The 23246-nt window shown below is 36.3% G+C and overlaps 1 protein-coding gene across 12 annotated transcripts in view; it reads right to left on the reverse strand.

Moving 5' to 3' along the window:
• Positions 1 to 14178: 14178 nt before the first annotated feature.
• MEF2C (myocyte enhancer factor 2C) overlaps positions 14179 to 23246 on the reverse strand; it is a 161207-nt gene continuing 152139 nt past the window's right edge. For 9 of the 12 annotated variants that reach the window (XM_054578582.1, XM_054578588.1, XM_054578581.1 and 6 more), the window contains 2 exons: positions 22837 to 22972; positions 14179 to 16827 (listed from right to left, as the gene is read on the reverse strand). In XM_054578582.1, the coding sequence (XP_054434557.1) occupies positions 16506 to 16827; positions 22837 to 22972 (458 nt within the window). In that variant the 3' untranslated portion in view covers positions 14179 to 16505. Of the gene's footprint in view, positions 16828 to 20042; positions 20146 to 22836; positions 22973 to 23246 lie in introns of those variants that run through there. The other 3 variants (XM_054578590.1, XM_054578589.1, XM_054578592.1) reach the window with 2 other exon arrangements.

Here is a 23246-nt window from a genome sequence, read left to right on the forward strand (position 1 = left end):
CTGTGTGTAATTATGGTAAGTTTATTCAGAGAATCTGCAAAAATTAACTAGAAATGGGACATTGTTAGCTTCTCAAAAAGTGGAGATGAGAAATGATGCTAACACAGTATATCTATAAGATTACAGGGCTACAAATAAAATAGAAAAATTAGTATTTCTCATTAAACATTTACCTTTATTTCTAAGCCTGTAAAAGTCAACAGTATAGTATTAGAAATTATTTATCTTGATCATGAATGAAAATGTTATGTTGGTGTATTTTTCTTTGTTTAAACTTAGTTCTTATGTGTCAGGGAACTTGTTAAAGCCAGAAATATTATTATATTTTTAAAATTATATTTTATTTTTGAGTATAAAATACTCAAGTGTACAGAAAAATGCAAACAAAATAAAAGAAGTCCTTATAACCGCCATCCACATTTAAAAGACTTTTTTTTTTTGCTTAGTCTCTTTTTTTAAGAAAAGAAATGAGTTATTCCTCCATCTTCTAACCCATTTTTCTCTCCTTTCTTCCCAAAACTAACAATTGTCTAGGTTAGTGTGTATTTCTCTTGTGCATTTTGAAAATCTTTTTCTACATATTCAGATAACCAGAAATTTACTTTTTCTCTAAAAATTATTTTTAAGATTTTTTCCATGTTGATACATGCAAACTAGTTGTCCATTAGTGGAGGAAATAAAATGTTGTTTATTTTTACAAGAAATAGGAATAAGAGTTAAAATGAATAAACGAGACCTGAATATATCAACATATTAAGATTCTGCTAACCAATTTAAAAAACTCAAAAGTTTTGGAATACTTTATATTACTTATATCATTCTATCTTTAAATCAGTAAGTATTTGTTGAGAGTTGAGTCTAAGCCAGGTGCCAGTCTAGCACAGTGTGCCATAGCAAACAAAACAGATGAAGCCCTGTTGGAGGTAGGGTGCTACCAGGGATATGTACCAGTTAGGCCTGCCTATAGTTTCTGTTAGGGAAAAGAAAGTATCATACCCAGTAATGGTCAGGATAGACTCCTAAACTTCCAAAATAGTTAATATAGCCTTTTGACTTTTTCTGATCATTATCCAAGATTCAGCCAAAAGGAGATGAAAACTTTCTGTGGGCAGCTACCTTCAGTGACCAGACTGCCTTACTAATGTGTAAGGAGGTAATGTGTAAAAACTAATGTGTCAGAAATCTTTCTGAGTTGATTTTTGAAAAGTGTTCACAAGATCAAATGCCTGTGAATGGTTCAGTTCATTGGGTATCCATTAAATACCTTGATTTTTGGCCCATTGTTGAATGACAGGGAGAGAAAAGGTATATATTTCAGACTCTAGATAGTCTGGAATGCTGAAAACATAACATAGTTTGACTTCAAGAGCTGCAATAGTGTGTCCAAAGTCAGAGAGTTAGCTTGGAACAGTAACATCATAACCTCAAAAAGTTTCAATAGTGGTAAAGCATGGAACATAGTCAAGAGTGGGTCAGAGGTTTAATGTAGTCACTTTCCCAGGAACAAGCCAGAGCAATACCTGAGGAAGTGTAGAGGTTTCCTTCACTGAAAAACAAATAGGCTAGCTTTTGGCAGTAGTCACATCTGGCATGCAGTGGTGGCATCTTGCATCAGAACCATATCATTCTTTAATTGGTGGTAGTGTGTGCTGCTGTGTGTGATACAGTGATGGAGCCATTGATAATGGTGGCCTAAGTAGCAGCTTGATTCCAATTATTTTCATTAGAAAATGGATCCTTACAAAGGCATCTATTTACCTGAGTGACCCAGATTGTCTGATTGACAGCCTCAATTTGTTTTCAGTTGACTGCCCCAAAGAGGGCTGACTCTACTCTGCCAGTTTATAGTCTCCCAAATTCCAGACCAAATGTCTAGGCCGTTGGCTACAGATCAAGAGTCAGTAAAAATACAACTGTTTGGTCCTTAGAAGTATTGTCCATGGCCAGGATAATAGCTTTCAGCTCAGGTCATTGCAAAGACAGGTCCTTACCTGTGTTAAATAACAAAAAAACAGCCAAACAAACAAAAGAAAAAACACACGGCCAAAAGTTTTTCTGTAATACAGGATTTATTGGGCCATTGCTAGCAAGAAAAAAAGACCAGCCTTGGTGCATGAAGCACAAACCACCTGCAGTGTGGCTAGATGGAAAAGGCGACATGTTGCTCTCCTGGAAATATTGAGCATTTTTATACATCAAGTATAGAGGAGAAGGATGGAAGCTGTTCCGAGAGAATGTACATTAGCCATAGACAAAGGGGCGGGAGAAGCTGAAGCTGTGCCAGCTCTGGAATGGATGCGGTCAACAAGGAAGATGCGTCTGCTCCTGTGGCTTGGCTGTGGGCAGCAGACTGGACAGTTCATGTGTAAACAAGATGTGGAAGCTCCTGGGGTTGGATGGCTGGCACCGGGCCATTCTCTCTTTTGGGTAATCAGAGAAATAGCTACCAAGAAGTTAATCCGAAGGTCCAACAGACATCTAGGAGTGTGAGAGCCTTTTGTCAGCTGGGCCACAGCTGTGAAATGGTTGTTCTGTCTTTCACTGTCTGACCTTTGTAATTTAATTTAGAACATCCCGGAATTTTCTCCCTGTTACCTGTATACCTTCAGCATCTGAAAAGAGCCTGAGTCCAGGGGCCGCTTTTTTTCTGCTCCTGTGCATGCCACTGTATTTTGTCCTGCAGTCTTTCAGCCACTTAGCATTCAGTGCTTCAACTCTGCTGCTGGCCAAAGCCGGCTGTGGCGGAGGTCGGGTTCATAGCATGGCTGGCTCTGCACAGTCCGGCAAAGCTTTGCATTCATTTTGCTTTTGAGAGACTGCCTGCTCATGAGTCAACCAAGACAAACTTTTGATGTTTTTAGTTAACCCAAAGGTCTATATCTATTAGCAAAGCCCCTTTTTTGGCATCATTTGTTTCAGCTTTGGATACTACTTGACTAAGTAACCACAACCACATTGTCTTTCATCTAGGGTCATGCGTTTCGCTCACATCCCAGTTGAGTTTTCTCCACCCATTTGAAGGAGAAGGACATCACAACCACATTTGTAGCTAGTTTCTATCTACCTATCTATCTGTCTATCATCTATCTATCTCTCTATCTATCTATCTAGATTGATTTTGGAGAGAGAGGAAAGGAGAGAGAGAGAAAAACATTGATTTGTTGTTCCACTTATTTATGCATTCACTGGTTGCTTCTAGTATGTGCCCTGACCAGAGATCAAATCCTCAACCCTTGCATATCCAGATGATACTCTAACCAATGAGCTGTGTAGCTAGGGCCTCATTTGTATATAGTTTCAATCCTGCTTCTCATTGCTTAGCCTTATGAGCCTCATTAATAGGTCCTACAGTGGATAACCTGTACCCTCAGCCCTAGCTACCACTTGGGCAAGAACATTAGCTACTGAATTCTAGGGAGACTCTTGATATCACCGAAGCCGAATCGTGGGGCCTTTGTCTTTCCTCTTTTAAAAAGTCATGTTCCCTGCCAAATTTTACAGACTAATAAGTTAGGCTGTTACTGTTTCATGCATGCTGGAAGAAGGTCTGAGGCTCCTGGGTCAGAGACAAAGGACTGTACCACTCATCGCACAGCAGGTGGCATGAGCATTGGCGTATTTGCATTGGTTCCCTTTGTCCACATTCCTGTGGGAGTGTTGTGCTGGGAGTGAGGTGATAGGGCCTAGATGGGTGTTTGTGGGTTTATGTAGTAACTGAGGAACACTGAGCTTGAGAATTTGCAAGCAGTAAAGAAGCAAACTTTTTGTCTCAAAGGATGATGTTACCCCATCCCTCAGAGATGCTTGCTGCAAATGCAACCCTGAGAAATGGTCCAGGTAGAGTAGTCTGGTCTTACATTCCTGGTAATCCCAACAAGATGCATATTGATGGGAGAGATCCATGGAGAACTTTCTTGTGATAATAATTCTTCATAATAGTTTTATTTTCCAATATTACTGCAAATATTCTAATTTTAAAAATTGACCTTTTTTTTTTTTTAAAGTTCATTATTCCTAGTGATTGGTTCCAGGTAAGGAAAGCATTCATTTACCATACTCAGGAATTACTTCCTGGAAATTCTTCGGTCATTGTTAGAGGTATATCTATTCTTCACTAAGATGATATGAATATATGTTATATAGTGCACTAGTCAAGTAAATATTGAATGTATGATTGATATACACATAAATGTACACATACATATACACACATACATCTATAAAAACTATGTATGTGCATATATATAGTTAGATATATACATATAGACCCATAATTTTTCAAATCCTTACAACATCTCTAAATGTAGATATTATTATTTCCATTTACAGGTGAGGAAACCAACCCAGAGGAGTTAATCTTCTGCACAGTCATAGTTGACAAAGGGGGCATTCAAACATGGATTTGTTTGCTTCAAAGTCTATAATCTTTTCACAGTATCGCGCTGCTCCTTTACCAATGTCCAAATCACTGTAAATGAGCCCATAAAGATTTAACACATTTCTTAATCCATAATAAATTATACCATACTCTTAAAGTCTTAAGACAGTGATTTTCAACCTTTTTCATCTCATGCCATACATAAACTAATTGCTACATTTCTGTAGCAAAAATATATGTTATATGTTTTGTCAATCTGACAAAAAACGGGTATAATTTTGATTGATTTACAAAAGAATAATAATAGCAATTACATACTCTTTTTGCTGCAAAGTGACTTTTAAAAAAATAAGGTTCCTATACTTGTATCTATGTATTTCTGGTACTGAGAATTAACCAACTGATGCAATCTTTTTATGCAACATGACCAATAAGATGCAACTCCATTATAGGACCTATATATTTATGGTTCAAGACAAGGCTTTCACACCTGGCTCTATTACTGGGGTGGCTGTTGTCATTTTTTTTTAATTTAAAAATTTAAGGGAAAAGAGGTCAGTGCCCTTATGTAAATAGTCAGGTATTGCATGTTTTAAAAATTCTTGAGGCATACCAATGTCCCATGGCACAGTGGTTGAAAATCACTGACTTATTACTTACTCAGTAATTAAAATAGCGCAGGACCAAGACTGGAGACTATTTTAATCTATATGATAGTTTGTAATAAAATGAATATTGGTGATTTGCATTTTTGTGGGACCCTGGCTTACTCACTTTTTCTTTTGCACATGTGCACCCTTGCATTCTCCTCTTTAGTGCGAAGAAACACTGGGAGGTAATACAAGAATCACTGTTTGATGTTATCCAGGAAAAACAGAGCAGAAGCAATGATCTTATAATCAGTGTGAAAATGTTTTGCCCTCATAGAGCTTAGATTCTGGACAAAATCCAGTCTTCTTTTCTACCTTGATTATATTAGTCTGATTCATATTCATGACATATAATATATAATATATATTTTATATATGTGTGTGGAAATGCTGAATGTTAGTCAGTTATATAAATGTATTTGATTAAATGCATAAAAATAAATAATACCTAATATTTTATGCAAACTATTTTATGTTTTAATGTTTTAGGATTTTTTTTCTTAATAATTAAGAGAAGAATGCAATGTTTTCTCACTGGTAGGTTCAGAGTACTTAAGCAGATAGATCTTGCACTTAATTTCATTAAGTGCACCTCAAAATTCAGTGGGGTTTTTATTTTCATTTGTGTTATCCTTTATTTAGCTTTCAAGGGGTAGGTAGATGGATGATCACTTTTATAGGAAAGTGGTATAGTTATGCTGGTTGCATATTATTGTTATTTTTAGTTCTAAACATATTGCAGGTTCAGAAAATTTCCCAAGGGAAAAAACAAAGGATGTCACTTTGGGACAGTATAGAAACAGAAGATCAACAGTCTAGCTTTCTTATTCTCTTTGCTTTCTGGGGTTTAACATCCTGTTGAGCAAGACTGGTAAGAATATGGTATAAAACCCTTGATGGCAAATTATTCAAGTCATTTAATATTCTGGAATGCACAATGCTTTCATCCTTGAAGTTGTCAATTTATTTGATGCACATTATTACTTTGCATTATCAGTCTCAATATAATCATGTTAATTTACCTCTACCACTTTAGCATTTGTGATTAGTTGGTCAGGATTGAATAGAAGTTTACCTCTCTTTGTCTATGAATACTGTGAGTATTTGTCAATGAATAGTGTAGGGGAATGTGTTCCAGGGATTTAAAAGAATGAATAATTCTGAGCCTTTTATCTTGATTTGAACTGAGGCTCAAAGGTAGTATGAGGATTATCTGCACTAAAGCAGGTCCTACTATACCTCAGCAGGAAGCACACTGGGGTGATAGTCCCTATTACTCTTTCTTATATAATGTTATTATATAAGGTATATTCATATTATATATAAAATATTATATATTATATAATTTCTTATATAATATTATGAATTTAGTATTTCTCTTCACATAATTATTTTTTATGTGAAGAGATTTTAAATGTACAATTAGATAGATTTTGACAAAGTATCCAATTTGAGATATAGAACATTTCTATCACCCCGAGAAAGTCCCTTTGTTCCACTTCCAGTCAATCCTCACTCCATAGTCAACCACTGTTTTGATTTCTGTTACCATAGATGTTCTATCTGTTCTTGGATTGCAAGACCAGTATGGAATTATACCGTGTGGAATTTTATGCTGCTTAAATGAAGCCAAACAGTATGCTTGTTTTAGTGTTCAGCTTCTTTCACTCATTATAGTTCTTGAATACACTTCAATGAGTGACATTTAAATAATTATTATCGCAATTAACATTAGCATTGATTACATTCTAGTTTATCTACTAACTAGTCGTATATAATTTTCTAAATGCAGAAGTTTAACCCATCTTGAACTCATATTTCTTGATTCTGTATTTCTTATTCTTTCTTCTTTCTTTCTTATTCTCAAATTTTACCAAATGCATTGTTAAGGGCAAAAAGAAAACTGGGCTTCTCAAAGTGAGCTTTTAAGCGCTGTTGTGTGTATTCTCATACTGTTGTCATATCTTTAGAGAGGGTTCTGGAGAGGATGAACTATTTAGAAGAAGTAAACAATTTTTCTGAGTTCTTTCTTAATGGAATTCAGAGGAAAAATACTATTACTAACTGAGAATTTAGGGGAAGAGGTGGTGAAAAGTATAATTCTTTATTGTCAATAGAACTCTGAAGTAGAGAATAAGTGTTTTGATTTAGTCAATACTTTAACATATTTTAATGGTACAATGTTGTGCAGCAAAGAACATAAATCAGGATAGTAAATGCAGAGGACAGCAAGGAGGGAAATCAAAACAAAGTTATATTATTTTGAGCCTTCTAAACCTTACCTAGAAATTTAACTAATTAATTAGAAACTACAAAAACATGACATACTGTACATGCTATTTCAGCTGATCATTATGGACACAGAAGTTGGTAAAGATGATGTGTCTTTTGTGTTTTAATATTATAGGTTGGTTGGTCACATGTGGGAGCAGCTTGCAAGGACAATGAGGGGTAGCTGTAAATTCAACAGAAATCCATCTAAGACCCTAGATTTTATTGTCTCAAATTAGATGGTTCAGTAAGACAAACAGATTCCCGATTAGGTAGAGTAAATGAAGTGTTATGAAATAAATTCTGAATTCAGGTAAAAAAACAAAGGTAGGTAAGTGTCTGGAAAAATGGCGAGGGAAACCCATATATTCTTAGAAAAGAATACTTGTGATTGAACTGTGAGAAACTGCTTGCTTTAGTAAGGCTCCCTCCTTCCCCGCACCCTGGCTAGTGGGGTCAATAGAGAAACAAACCCCATTCATTCCTGTCATTTAGCTGAAGGTGACTGTTGAAGGCTTCTGCACCTGGAGAATCCTAAACCAACATCCGCTCCTGAGGTTTGCTCTACACACTGGCATTTTCCAAAAGCCTTGTCAGTCAGAAGGGAACTTTCTATAAATCCACTTTTTGTGGCATTTCCATTTGTTTGCAAGACTCTTTTTTCTAAACTAAAACCTCAAACTGCACATCACTTCGGTGATGACTTTGTTGGTCTCTGCATATCCTTCCAGTGTTTCTTTATGCAAATGTAAAGACATTTATTGTTTTTGCATCCTGCCTTTTTATTTGAAAGATAGCATACCGTCTACACTGTTTCATTGCTGCTTTTTTAAATCTAACAATATATCCAGAAAAATTTACATGTAAATACATAAAAGGATTTTTGTTTTGCTTTGGTTCTTAAACTGTTGTGTAGTATTCCATTGTGTTGGTGTACCATAGCTTATTTAAACACTCCTTTATCAATGAGCACTCTCTCAATGTTTTACTGATAAACTCTACACATATAAACTTGCATACAAACAAGTTTGCATTTCCTAGCAGGATCTTATTTATAAAGAGAAACAAGCATATCATATGGAATATTTATTTTATAAATGCTTGAAGAGGTAATTTTCTTCCTACAACTACTGCTTCTAGAAGAGTCTGTATTGATACACAGGGTCTGGCACAAATAACGCCCTTTTTTACTATAAACTCTTTTATTACCAAGTCATAAGCATGTAAGTCTGTAACATAACAATATCATATTCAAGCACACCGTATGACATTTTAGGTGAAATGTTCAAATTGTTCTCCATGTTGTGCGAGACATTCACATACCCTACCAACCACACTCAATGGCGTTACTTCTGCCAGACCCTGTATTTAGCACCCCTAGTGGGATGCTGTGGGATGGACACTGTAAAGCAATGCTTTCTCCGTAAGTAGAGCATGTGATTTGGGCATCAGCAAAGCAGGGACATACCAAATTGTCCTTTGCAAAAAAGAAATGTGATATTGTTAAGAAATTTTTCCAAAAAAGCAACCAGAACTTTGCTGATTTATTTTACAGAGTAGGGTCATGTTTACTTTGAGTAACTTGTAGGGGAGTAAGGTTCTGATTTTTTTCAATGATTAGCAACTATAAAGGTCTTAACTGGGCCTCAGTGCAACTCTGCTGAGTTAGTGCTAAGTGAGAAAATCGATACTTGGAATAACTAACTTGACAAATGCTACTTAGTTTGTGAGAGGCAAAGCTGTTCTGTGTCAACCAAGAGACTGGTTGAGCTCTGGAAAAACTGCATCTGGTGTTACTGAGCAGGTTAAGTAAGATATCGTAGGTCAAGGCCGCTGCAGAGGGCTCATTGTGTTAGCGTCTGACCCTCACTCACACACCAGCTTAAGCTCTGGTTTCCTCAGGTTGCCTGTGCCATTGTAACCTTCCAGGCATTGGCGTTCTTTGTGGAGGGAAAGGGAACCTGCATTTCTGGTGCTGGAGTGTTTGGGTGAAGCTTTTCTTAGCTAGTTTCTATGCAGTGTGGAATTGCCCCACAGGTAGTTCACGTTTCCTACCTTTCAGCCTGGCCCTGGTATCAGTTACCAGATTCAAAGGTAATCATCATCTCTATCGTGCTCAGAGCCGAGGTTGGCTGCTAGCAATGGGGGCTTTAGGGCTGGAGGCTCTTCCTCAAGCCGGAGCTGATTAAGATGGGGTGGGATGGAGCTGATGATCAGCAAGGTTGGCACTAAAACCAGGAACTACTTTATGGCCAGAAACTATGAACATTTCTTTTCAGGTGTCCCTAACTGTGACTCTCAGGCAAAAGTGCCCCAGGAAAGAGACTGTGCCTGGGAGAAGAGAGGTTAAAGGAATAGCCTCAGTTTTGGTGATGGGGACATTTGCTCTCAGAAAATAGGGAGAGTGGGAATTCAAGGGAGACATACAGTGAGGAAGCGAACTTAGCTTTCCTCTTTCATCACTGGGTCTTGCTTAGAAGTCTGTCTGTAAGGATAACACATAGGAAAGCTGTAAAGCGTGTCTCAGGTTAAAAATGAAACTCAGATGTTCTGTTCTGGGCAGTTTTCCTTTATCAAATTCAGCAACGCTTTTAAATCCAGACTCCCAGACATCATTGAAATAAAAGAAAACCCAACACCACATCAAAATTGGGCCTGGCGACACAAAGTGCAGTTCTTTAGCCTTTGGATAGATGGTTCATGTCTGCCTCCTGCCCCTTTAGTCTCCGCCAGCCCTTAAGCATGCTCAGGTGACATCTGGTCTTTTCATAACCTTTCCCTTCATCCTTGATCATGCTGACTTCTCACACCAGCTCTCTCCTTTTAATCACAAACATCATAAAAGGTTAGTTCACACTTATTGCCTGAACTTTCACAACACCTGCTGGACAACCTCTTCTCTGCCCATTTTATTGAAATGATTCTTAGATACCACCCAAGGCCAAAGCACTTGACACTATTTTGACACTGTTGATGGTTTTTTTTTTCCCCCTTTGAAACTCCCTTTTGCCTTAACAGCACTCTTTGGCTTTCTGTCTGACTGTTCCTTCTTGATTCCTGCACAGGTCCTTTCTCTGCTGTATGGCACCCCTCTTCTAGATCTGAGTATTACCTCTCCCATCACCTTACACTTGACTAGTTCATTCACAGACAAGGCCTGCCCTGTCACCTCCTTGTAAATCACATCCAAAACTTTATCCTCAAAGTTAGCTGTTCTCTTGAGTTCAAGTCTGTATTGACATCTCATATTCTGCTTAGCTATGTCAAACTGAGCATGCTGAACACTGAATCACCTTTCTCACAAAGCAGTGACCTCTCCACTTCTCATTTGAACATTACTAGGGTCCTACCACTTTAGCTTAAAATTGTAAACTTTAACAATTCCTTATTTCTCATCACTCCTACCATTAACCTTACCATTTGCTGAATTTTGACAATTTCATCTCTTTTAAATGTTTCATTGAACTGCTTAAACCCCAGGCTTCTTAACTTGCAGTTATATAACCAGACCCCAAAGAACTCTTCCAGTCTTGCAGACTTGTCTCTTGCTTTCCCATCTCTGTGCCTGAGTATCTGTTATTTCCTCCTTGAAGAATGCCTTCAGGACTGGAGGCACCATTTGTGGGGCTTAGTGCTAAAGCAAACTGTTCTTTTTCAAAAAGCAGGAAAAAGGTTAAAGGCACTAAAATGAAAGCTTTTTGCCTCCTTCTGTGATATCCTCTGCTTGACGCATGCATGCATGCTTTACTGTCCTATCAGACTTCACTTACAAAACACAAGATCAAGGATAAAAGAACACCAAGATGATGACAGCAGAGCACAAAACTAAGAAAGGGGCACGCATGACTGCAGAAGTCACCAGTCAGCCCTGTCCTCATCCATCTGGGATTTCCTGTGCCCTACTGTCCCTCCAAAGACAAGACAAAGGCTGCCTCTGCTGGGCAGATGATGAAATGTCCACGCTCCAGGCCTCTGCTCTGCTCAGCTCCGGAGATGACCAAAGTGTTGTCCTGAGCGCACTTGGCAGAAGTTCTGAGAACATTTTCTATTTGCTATTAGTCTTTTAGTCTCCTATTAGTCTATGTTTCTTAAAAGCAAGGGCTATCTCTTCATTCATCCTAGAATCCATGACTACACATAATAACTGCTTAATAAATGTTTGCTGAACATAAACAAACAGACCAAAGAGGAGAAAAGCACTGTAATCTCAAAGCCACATGCAACGTTTCCCTCAGCTGCTAATGCAAAGTTCTCCTGTTGGCTGGCCAAGGCCTTCTTGTTTTCCTTTTCATTTTTTAAATTAGTCTTTATGTTGATCTAAAGAAATTTCAATTATAGTTAAATTTTGGTAATGGATATATCTTATAGTTTATAAAAATGTATGCATATTAGTTTTCTCAAATATTTAGATACAAGCTTATGTTTTTAAACTTCTTATGGTTAAAGAAACTATTTTGATAAAGAAAACAGAAATAAGTCTGAAAGTACTTTCTCCACATTTTGATTTAAAAAATAATTTAACTTATTGAATGGTAGTGCCTTTCACAATGACTTCTGGAAAATTCTGTGTATTTAAGCAAGTTATCAAAGACTTCATGGAAATGCTTTGATAAAGAAGTTGAACTTGATAAGAACTTTGAACTTCCCACATTGGCTAAATACATATATTACCCCAAGAAATATGACCCAATTCATATCCATCCTCCCCCCGCAAACACAAATCTCTCTCTTTTGGAGTATTTTGAGTTACAAATTGAGAAAGCTCACTTGCACTTGTGGGAGAAGCTACCATTAAAAAAGATGATAAAACAGAATTAATTTAAACAGAAAAACATTAATTAAAAAAATGCACCACAGACACTGCATCACTAAGAAAGCCAGTAACTTTACTGAATTGTCTGCAAAATACAAATTATACCTTATTTCCATCGGAGAAACTTTGGAAAATTCCCCACTTTTATTCACTACAGACAGCTGAATTAAGTCCCTTGAGATACAGAGATGTGGTTTAACTTAGTTATAACATCTTGTCATCTAGTGGCGACAAAGTCCAGCTTATGCCGCTGTGAGCCTCTATTTGAATATTTGTTGCAAATGCTTGTATGCCCTCATTTACAAGCTATTTTAATTACTGTCATTTAATGGAAACAAGTCCCCAGAAAAAGAAGGAAAATGATACAGCAAACCATCTGAAGCAATCCAAGTCCTATGCCTACAGTGACCCAGGTCTACTTTGCTCTGAGAGAACACTGGTACTGCATTCAAACCACAACAAAATCCGTCGCTTAGCTGACCTCTCTGAATTAAAATGAGGTATGAATCAACTCGAGGTATGACTAGGGAAGGCAAATGCAATACCCGATTATGAAAATAACCAAAATGGACAAATTTAATGTAGAAGATATGTGGCTTGGATTGCTCCACATCTTTGGTTAAAACATATTTAAGAAAAGCCTTTAATTACATCTGTAGTCTGAAGCATTCTAACAGACACCAGTATTCCATCAATCTTCAAAAGATCTGTAGTGGCAAGTAATTCACGCCATAAAAGTGATGACATCACAGCAGATGGCACAAACGGGAACAGATGAAGTATGCCATGCTTAAGCAACAGCCTTTATTGAGGGTTCAAGTGGCTGCTTCTTCTTAAAAAAATTTTTTTAAAGAAAGAAATACAAGCATTACTCTCTGGAAAAACAAGCAAAAGAATAAAGGGAGCAAAAATGCTATTTCTAAGTTAAAAGACAAGTGTGTAAGAAAAACAAATACATAAAATTGTGAGAGGGCAGATATTCTTTTAAAAAGTGTATTTGAATTTTTTTTAAAAATTCTCACTTTAGTTAACCTTAAAGTGATTCTGAGGATGATAGGCATCTTCGTATTCATCACTACAAAATGCTAAATTCCACCTTTGGGAAAAAATAAGCCATTTTACTAAAAAACACAATTTTAAAAAAGGTTGAAATGAACAGCCTTCCACGCACCAATGCATACAATATACAGTTATGCAGCTTGTGTGTATTGCATCAGTGGTACCAGTATTTAAGCTTCATATTACCAAAAAATCTTTTAAAATAGGATTAGGTATAACAATACTTGTAGCTGTGTAAAATGCCACTTACGGTTTTTTGACTTGCAATGAAGAATGTTGCCTAAAATGTTACTCTAGGGTGGGCTATGTAAAACACTACTCCCTCAGGGCTCTGCCCTCAACTCCTGAATACAAAGGATTTACTGTGATAAAAACCCAAACCATACCAGCTTTGCAAATACAATAAATGGTAAATTACAGATAAGGTATAAGGGTAAAGATAGACAGTAATCGTTTACAGAAAGTGACTCATCACAATCAAAATTGTGCTTCTTCTCATTAAATCATTTTTTAAAATTCTCAGATTATCCCTTCGCTATCTTGCCACCACTTTATGCGAATTCAGTAGTGGGAACAAGGGATGACTGGCATCCATTTTCAAGTGACTTTGTTCTTTTCATGTTCTTATAAAACTATTGTCAGAATTGCTATAAATAGCCAAGGCTTCTGCTGGTACTTCAGCATTAGAAATTCACTTTTTTCTTTGTTGCTGAGGCAAATTGCAGGTAAAAAATTAATATGGCTATTTTCTCATGTTTTCACATAATGACCCTTTCCCACCCATTGGTAAATTTCTACTGATATTGATAAAGTGTTTTGAAATGACAGAGAACATTTGTGATATGTTTGCATATTTTATACACATCAAGTTATAAGGATGCATTGTAAGGATGGAATCAAGCTGATGGTGAGAAAAATGATTTTCTTAGTTTTCTTCCCCTATGTGTGACTGTGTGTGTATGTGCATATTTTCAGGGATGATCTTCTGTTTTTCCTTTGGACAAATGTTTTTCTTTCATGTTCCATGGATACCTTGAGTAGTGGGTTATATGAAATGATTAATATATTTTTTTGTTTGTTTTTAGTATATAAAACATTAGTACAAGGCAGGTTAGCATCCTATATGGATACCACCAAAGGTGCATTGTGGTCTAATTGTAGATTTCAGATTAAGTTAAGAAAAATATAGCCTAGTTTAGTAAGGTCTCTTGGCTTTTGCCACCCAGCGGCAGCCTTTTTCAATGAGAAACACATAGCAACTGTGCAAGTAAAAGAAAAAAAAATGGGTAAGAAACGTTCTACGCGTGATATAGCAGTGTCGATCTTACTGCCTGCATCTTCTTTGCTGTGTATGTCAATGCATATGATTGGAGATGAATCGACAGATCTTCACATTCCAAGAGAAGGAAAATCGTTCCTAGACTGAAATCTCTTTTAAACAACAAATATGAACTTTTTTTTATGGCACTCACTTTTTAAAGGGTCTGAAAATTAATCCTTTATAGACAAATATTAGGCAAGCGTCATCAATATTTCTTGAAAAATTTAAAAAAGGGACATAGAGAGGTTCTTTAATGGGATTTCTTGAAATGGCTATTAAATCTCTTTATTGAAGAAAAAATAGATGACATACATGCTTTATGCAGAAGTGACATTTGGGGGTCCTGACACACTGGGATTGTTCAACAGTCCTATATTGCTGACAAGATTGTTGAGGGTCAGTTAAAGTAATTAAAAACGGATGATGAAGCAACTATCCCTTTACCTGCTTCCTTCTTGTCTAGCACCCAATCTTTCACATTTTTCCTCTGTGGGAATTTATAACTTATACACCGAGTAAACTTCATATCACTTGTTTCTAGGGCCATATATTTGTAGGACATGGGTCCCAACACAGCTTCTCTATTCTGGGCATATTTCTAAAAAAGCATATGAAATTCTGGGCTGAAAACCAACCAGATAATTTAGGATACAGGCAAGTTATGGTATGCACTTACTGAATTCCAAGTTGCATGGTGAAATGGTGAGATCAGAAAGGGGCCCTGTGTTTGGTAAAAATTCAAAAATAAGAAGGATAAAATAAACTAATTAGTGTATACAATGGATGTCAGTTGAGCCAATAGCTTGTTAATATATTAAAAACAATTTAGGGTGTTGCAATGTGATATGTTCTAATCCCACAGGTTATCCTTTTGACAGCTGACCTTGAACTTATAAAATGTATGCAGAGTAAAAGAAAACAGAAAGAAAATAGTTACTCAAATGTGCAACTGCACAAATATCCCCCCTCCCGCTATTAAGATAACAAAACTTCTGCTATTACCATAATATTATATATATTAGAAAGCTATACACAAGCATGTTAATTTCACAGATTTTTTAAAAGATTCTTAATATTTTATATAATTAGAAATACACATTTCAAAAACAAAACTTCTACAAAGAGAAAACAGTTATCTTGGTTAGCAAAGCATGGAGTTCTTCATGGCTTAGGGTAGTGCTTTCTATACAAAAAGTCCTTTTTGGTTTTTTACAGGACTGTTTAAAATATTAGCGAAGCTATCAAGGGGAAAAAACACATTTTGGCTTAAGTAAACTACAAAAAGCCACAAATGCTTTGCAAACTCTGTCTTACCTTTTATATGAAAATAAGCAAAATGTAATGTACATATTTTTATACTTTTATTTAATAAGAGATGCAGACCCATATTTCTTTATTTAATTAAATACGTTAGCCCTCAAACTCCACATGTTTTTTTTTTTTTTTAAATAGGTATGGTCCTCTTTTAATGGTCACTGATCCTTTTTATTGAGTGCCATACGCCAATGATATGCCTGCAGGTTTGTGAGCGTTCTTAGGATGTTAGGTGACATTTACCAATGGCCACCCTTTGCCGGGTCTGTCCAAAACATCTATACATTTTTCTATATGTTGCATAACAGCTGCTCTCTCTTTCAGTAAAGATCTGCCGCTTTTGGCAAATGTTTCCTTTTGTCTATTTACATGTAAATAACGTTGAACCTGCAACATGACACTATCTATTGTAACATACATTTTGCAAAGGAGCACAACAGTGAAAAGAAGTTTAGCCTTAAAATCTATTTTGTACAAGTGTTCTGTTGTACAACTCAAGTCCTAAGCTTATCTCAGCATTTCTGTTTATCTTTATACTGTATCACTGAGGCAATTTAAAAGTACTTTTACAAAACAGAGTACCTGACTTTTTTTTTTTCCACACACAGCACATATAATGCATATCGACCCCCCTTCCCCATTAAGGTATAGCACACGCACACACTGCAAGAAAAAAAAAACTATTAAGTAATAATCTGATCATGTTGCCCATCCTTCAGAGAGTCGCATGCGCTTGACGGAGGGACTTTCCCTTTCGTCCGGCGAAGGTCTGGTGAGTCCAATGGGGGAGTGGAATTCGTTCCGGTGATCCTCTCGGTCGCTCCCGTCATAGGAACTGCTACAGCTGCTCAAGCTGTCAACAGGAGATCTCCCCGCCTCGTGGCGCGTGTGTTGTGGGTATCTCGAAGGGGTGGTGGTACGGTCTCTAGGAGGAGAAACAGGTTCTGACTTGATGTTGAGGCTTTGAGTAGAAGGCAGGGAGAGATTTGAACTCTGAGATAAATGAGTGCTAGTGCAAGCTCTGTAGGAGGAAAGGAAACCCAGTTACAGATGGAGGAGGCCTGGAGCCCCCAGGAACTCACAATTACATAAAACATCAGCTTAAGACTCGCATAGACACCAGAGCATGCCCAGAGGGAGGAGAAGGTGCTTAGAAGCACAGAGGGGATAGTATCCTCTTAGGATACCTCCGTTGATTTGCCCGGCAGTAATCACAGTATTTAACTGGTCCAGGCTCATGAATCACACCTCTGGTCTGACAATATAGTATCCTTAGGTAAGGATACTATAGTGAGTAAATATAATTTTCAATCACTTGTTTATTTTACCATCTACATACTAATTTTCTAAGAATTTTAATTAAGTAATGTTTAAGTTAATAAGATATTAAAATGGGGAGGGGACCTGTATTTCAAAAGGATCTATAATGGTGGACTATTTTTTCTTGGGTCAACATTACTTGGTAATTCATTTTGATGTCAGAGGAAATCAACTTTTGATTTCTGGAAGAAAGAATTGTCGTGACTCTGGATAAGAAAGACCATTTCACTAAATGTACAGGTACCAGTTTGAAAGGGTTTAAACAGACATACTGGAAAAAGCATTTTCTGTGTCTGTGGAATTTCTCCCTAGACTAGTTCCAAAATTGAACTTAAGATTTAAGATACAGTGTTTAGCTTTTGAATCAGACTTCCTTGATTTACAGTGTTTGAAAATTATTGTAAAAAGCTTATTATGGGTATAAATGTTTCCCTCAGTTTAATAAGCACTTACACACTAAGTTGCATCGTCTTCAGAGAGAAAGTGAAAAGAGTTCAAATGTCAAGTGAATAGAATCCATAGAAGGCTCCCTATAACCATACCCAGTGAAAAGCTTGGAGAGGGGAAAGGAGGGGAAGGAGGAAGAAAACTGAAAATTATCTGCAGAAATTATAAGTGCTGGCCTAAAAACACTTGGACTTCCTACCTCACTAAAACTCATATACTTGTACTTTCTTCATCCTTTCTCAGCTACATGGGCTAAAAATGCTATTTTCCACAATTAACCTCAACTTTCCTAATGCTAGTCTCACCCTACTACGGTACTTAGGGTACCACTCCTCTTATATGTAATTGGCATTAATTGGTAAATCTGGATTCGCCTAACAAAAAGGTTGTTGTAAAGAAGGATCTAGTGTAATTTTATTATGTTTATAACCCTTAGTCCTTATTTGTTCCACGAGAGCATACCTTGCTCTTATTCCAAAATGTGGGAGCATTTAGACACTTGAGATTCTGGAGGGAAAAGCATTAAGTCCCGAGTGTAGATTAGGAGTCACAATGACTCTCATCGGGATAAACCATAGTAACATTGCTGTTACCAATTTTAAGAGGCTGCACTGCCCTTATATTCTGATTGCGCTGACATCCAGGGTTAGAGTCAGCATCACCTGCCCTTATTGTCCAGAGAATACAAAAATCTCTTTTACTGAAGAATAGTCACAGCAAAGAATAATCCACACAGGCACACCTATTTTAAACAAAGGGAAGCAAGCCTACCTACCTATGTATTTGATTATGTTACCTTCCCTGGAGAAAAATGGATGGCATTGAAAATGTCATCATGAGCCGTGAGAAAAATGGGTATATGTTTCAGAGCAAGAATGGAGTTACTTGGGGCAGGATTTTTGAAAGATGCAATCGGGCTCAAGGTGTATAGAGAAACAAAATTAATCAGAAATGAGTTTATCTTCGAGGGATGTTTTATACAAAAGCACCACCTACTGGCAAAGAATTACTTTCCTTCTCTCATTAATAGATGAGATAATGTCAAAAATGACATAAAGGAGAATTATTTGTTTCCCTAATGAACCTTTCTTTCTCTGGCTTTTATGATATTATAGAATCAAAGCAGTTTTAGCATTTATGTAAGGATACTATAGTGAGTAAATACAATTTTCAATCACTTGTTTATTTTACCATCTACATACTAATTTTCTAAGAATTTTAATTAAGTAATGTTTAAGTTAATAAGATATTAAAATGGGGAGGGGACCTGTATTTCAAAAGGATCTATAATGGTGGACTATTTTTTCTTGGGTCAACATTACTCGATAATTCATTTTGATGTCAGAGGAAATCAACTTTTGATTTCTGGAAGAAAGAATTGTCCTGACTCTGGATAAGAAAGACCATTTCACTAAAATTTTATGAAATGTCTCTACTACCAATCACACACTGTTTGATAATGAATGTCAATTAGGAGTTTGAAAATAAAGTGGCATATCAATAAATACTTTCATCTGCCCTTTGCCATTTAGATTGTCTTCATAGGCTAGGGACATGGAAAACAAAAGAAGAATTTGGTAATTTGGACCAATAAAAACAGTTAATCTGGAGGAAGTAAACAAAAAGTAATATAATCAAAATGCTATTTCTTTAATACAGTGTTTGGACGCTGCATTATCTTCCAAGTTCAACTGGCTTGTACATGTTTTGCTGTATTTCTTCCCCATAAAAGACAAAACCCTGAGTGTTATCTCTTCCCATGAACAAACAGGCCAGTCCCTAAGTTTATCTTTTGGTGGCACTTCATTTTACCCTAAAAGCATATATGAAGCATTTTGAATGATTCTGGGGACACTAAATGCACAGCAATGAAATGTAGTTAATGTAGTTAAGTGATATCTGAGATTCAGTTTCATTATACTGTGGTAGAGGATTCAAAACAGAATGAAATCTAATTGACTAGCCTCTGTTACCAAGGAAGTATTTTCTTGAAAAGAAAAAGGAGCATTAACAATCACTAAGTGGTAAAGGTTAGATTCAAATATAAGCATATTAGTTTACTCATTCTTGAGAACAAAATTTTTATAGACACAGATAATTGTGAAATACTTTCTCTGTGTAGATGATAAAGAGGTGGGTCGGGGGACAGAAGCCAGACATGCAAGTTGCCCCTATCAAGTCTGCTGCAAGTTTTCACTAACTATAGATGCCATCCTGCTGGGAAGACACCTGCCCTTCCTCATAACTGTTCAAAAATGAAACATTACTGGAGAGTTTTATTCAAATTTTTTACTGCCTCTGCCTAGAAATTAGGCTATCAGACTATATTTAACCTAACCTTTTAGAAGTTGTCTTTACTCAAAGTTACCTCCTTTCAGTATGTACTGAACACCCACATCAACAAAGATAATGTATAGAAATGCTTCCAGAAAACAGGCTGCCCTTTTTTTTTTTTAAAGGTGGGAGGAGAAACACACCTACAAATCTGATGGTATTTTTCTCAAATCTTAGTATTCAAATGACTTTCACTAACCTTGGATGGCAAGGTCCTTCTGCCAGTTGTCTCTGCTCCCTACACCAAAAAGATTTTATTTTCTTTTAAAAGATTTTATTTATTTTTAGAGAGATTGGAGAGGGAGGGAGAGGAGAGAAACCTCAGTGTGTGATAGAAACATCATCGATTGGTTGCCTCATGCATGCCCCCAACTGGAGACCTGGCCCGCAACCCAGGCAGGTGCCCTGACTGGGAATTGAACGGGGAAACTTTTGGTTCATAGGCTGGTGCTCAATCCACTGAGCCATACCAGTCAGGGCTCGAATCAGTTTATGACATTTATCTAACTTGCTTACATAAAATCAGATATTAGATGGTGTTATAAGTATAATTTGAAGAGTTAAAAATATTTCCATAAACAAAATACAAAGAACTCTTTTGTACCTTCTAATTTTGAGAGAAAATTGTGGTGGCTATCTTGGGCTGCTGGGAATACCTACTTTGGTGAGGTTGAAATATATTTTACTCTGTTGTGAACACCGTATCTATACAAAAGAATGTGAAATCACTATACAAATGTATGAGACTACTTTAGACAGGAAAAAAAATTAATTTTTAAAATTAATTTACACTGTAAGAAATTAAGTCAGCTCATATAATTAATTTTTATATAAATATTACAACTTGGGATAAAAAAAAAGTTTAACATTTAATTGTGTGAGCATGGGCTAGTCCATACGAAGGAACCTCCTTTTGAAAAGTTACTCTGGGCTTGTGGGTGTGTGTGAATGTGTGTGTGTCGTATGTGTGTGTGTGTGTGTGTGTATGTGTAAAAGAGAGAGAGAGAGAGAGAGAGAGAGAGAGAGGGGCCTGGGGTTGGGGGTGGGGAGGAAGAAACAAAGAGAAAGAATAGTAAATAGGCATGTGGCCCAAAATTAGAAAGACTGGAAATGTATCCTAGTCTATCTGAGGGATAAGGGAAGTGATTCAGTGCGATAAAAACTCCTAGACCAAATTCAGACTCAAGTTATGCACCATGAGAACTGGTATTGAAACAAATCAGAACTGAACAAAATGCTTCATGACTGGGTGTTGAAATTCAGTTCCTCTCTGGTGCAGCCCTCCTCTTTCTCATTTACCGAAACCTCTATTAAGAGCTGCAGAGAATTAGATTCTTCCCATGAAATAGAAGAGAATTTGAAAATTGTGGTTAAAATACACAAATACGTGTTTTATATGTAAAATGCAAATTGTTAGATGCTATTTAAAAACAAAAGAAAGCCACATTCAGAGAAACTCATATAGCTTTTGACATGGATAATTTCTAAGCAAATCTAGTCCTCTAATGGATGGATCTTTGTAAAAAAATGCAACCTTTATTTTTGTCAAGAAGTACGTACATGGTGGATCCACCACTGAGCCACAGCGGTGCCACATGTAGATATTTTAAGATTGCCTGGATGGTATAATGTACTTAGCGGTAATTACCTAAAAAAGTTATTGCAATGAATTTCTACTTAGAGGGTTAACATTTCTGAGAAAACTTAAATGTCCTAAAAACACCTCTAATGCTGATCAATACTTAATATAACTCTAAAGTTAACAATTTTTTAAGAAAGCAGAGCAACACTGTCATGTGAATTTATTTTATTATTTACATGAAAGCTTAGCTTTCTGACAGTAGTGACTAGTGAGTAGGATAAGCATAAGCAAATGGTGACTAGGTGAGGGCCGAGTTAGCTATGTGGCATGAATTCTACTGAAAGCTGCTGGGGTAGAGGAGGGGTAAGAGAAATGAAGTTGTGACATTACTCAGTGATTTTTATTCTACTCAGTTGTCTTATGCTCATTGTCACTTTAGAAACAGAAATGTAGAACTCGTTAACTGCTCTAACCAAATGGTTCCTCAGAGGAGTAAAAGTGAGGTAGGCATATAGAATGTTTCCAATGTATAAAAACTTACTTCCTTTAAATATTTTATATCCTCCCAGTATTTTCTTTTGAACATGAATTGCAGTTTTAGAATTATTAATTAAACAAAGTGTGGTCTTTGTTTTGTGTTTTAAACTTTAAAATAAAAACTATTTGTTTTACAAGGAGTGTGACTGTGAATTCAAGGCTTTTTAAAGTTTTGAACATTTCCATAGTTTAATGACAGGAGTCATTTTTATGATAAAGACATTATCTCAAAACTACCACAAGGGGGCAGAAATACACATCTTCTGACCAGAAAAACAAAAAAATTATTTTTATACCCAAATTTAGATAATTTGTATATGTATGCTTATATACATATATATTTATGTTAATATATGGAATATCTATAAATACACACTATACTATGAGTACACTATAAATATACAAAATCTGTATATCAATGGAATAGTTGATCCTATGCGTATTACTGTGAGGATTTTCTAGTATCTCAAAACACATCAAGAACTTAAAACCAAAAATGTTGACTTATGTCACACATGAACTATGTGAAAACTTAACTAAATAAAAAATATATTATTGATAGAAGTGGGAATGAATACAGTCTAAAACAATAGGGAAATAATTTACATCATTATCACAGAGCTCCCCCTCCTCTTAAAGAATAAGGAAAGTAATATTTAAGCTGTTTGAAAGGTCTGACAATTATTTTCAGATTTTGATAAAGTAGAATTTTACATTCTCTAATGGGACATTAGAACACGATAGAGACTGCCCTTTGTCATTTAAAAATGCATCCTAAAAGTGTATTATAAAAGAAATGACATTGCTTACCCCAGCTGACTGAGGGCGGATGGCGGCATGTTATGTAGGTGTTGCTGTTGCCAGCCAGTGACTGACCCCAGGTGGAGGGCGCTGGCGGTGTTAAACCCAGACAGCGACGACAGGTCCGCGCTGCTCAGAGAGTACTCTAGATTAAAAACAAAACCATGAGGGAAAACGATTTAATCTGGAAATTGTCAAGTGATGGACAGAATAAATCTTTTCAATTTCTAAAAAAAATTTTATTAGTGTTATTTAAAGACTGTCATAATTTTTATTTATTTATTTTTTACTTTTGGGGTCGGGGAAGAAGGAGAAACACAACAAGGACAATTTTAATTTAAAAGAGTTATACTATATACCAAAAAATAAGCATTCCGTAAAAGCTTCAAAATAACACAACTTGCAATTCTAGTTTATTA

The sequence above is a fragment of the Pteronotus mesoamericanus genome, unplaced genomic scaffold, assembly GCF_021234165.1.
Source record: "Pteronotus mesoamericanus isolate MK-2021 breed Mesoamerican mustached bat unplaced genomic scaffold, CSHL_Meso_final contig_50, whole genome shotgun sequence".
NCBI classification, from domain to species: Eukaryota; Metazoa; Chordata; class Mammalia; order Chiroptera; family Mormoopidae; genus Pteronotus; species Pteronotus mesoamericanus.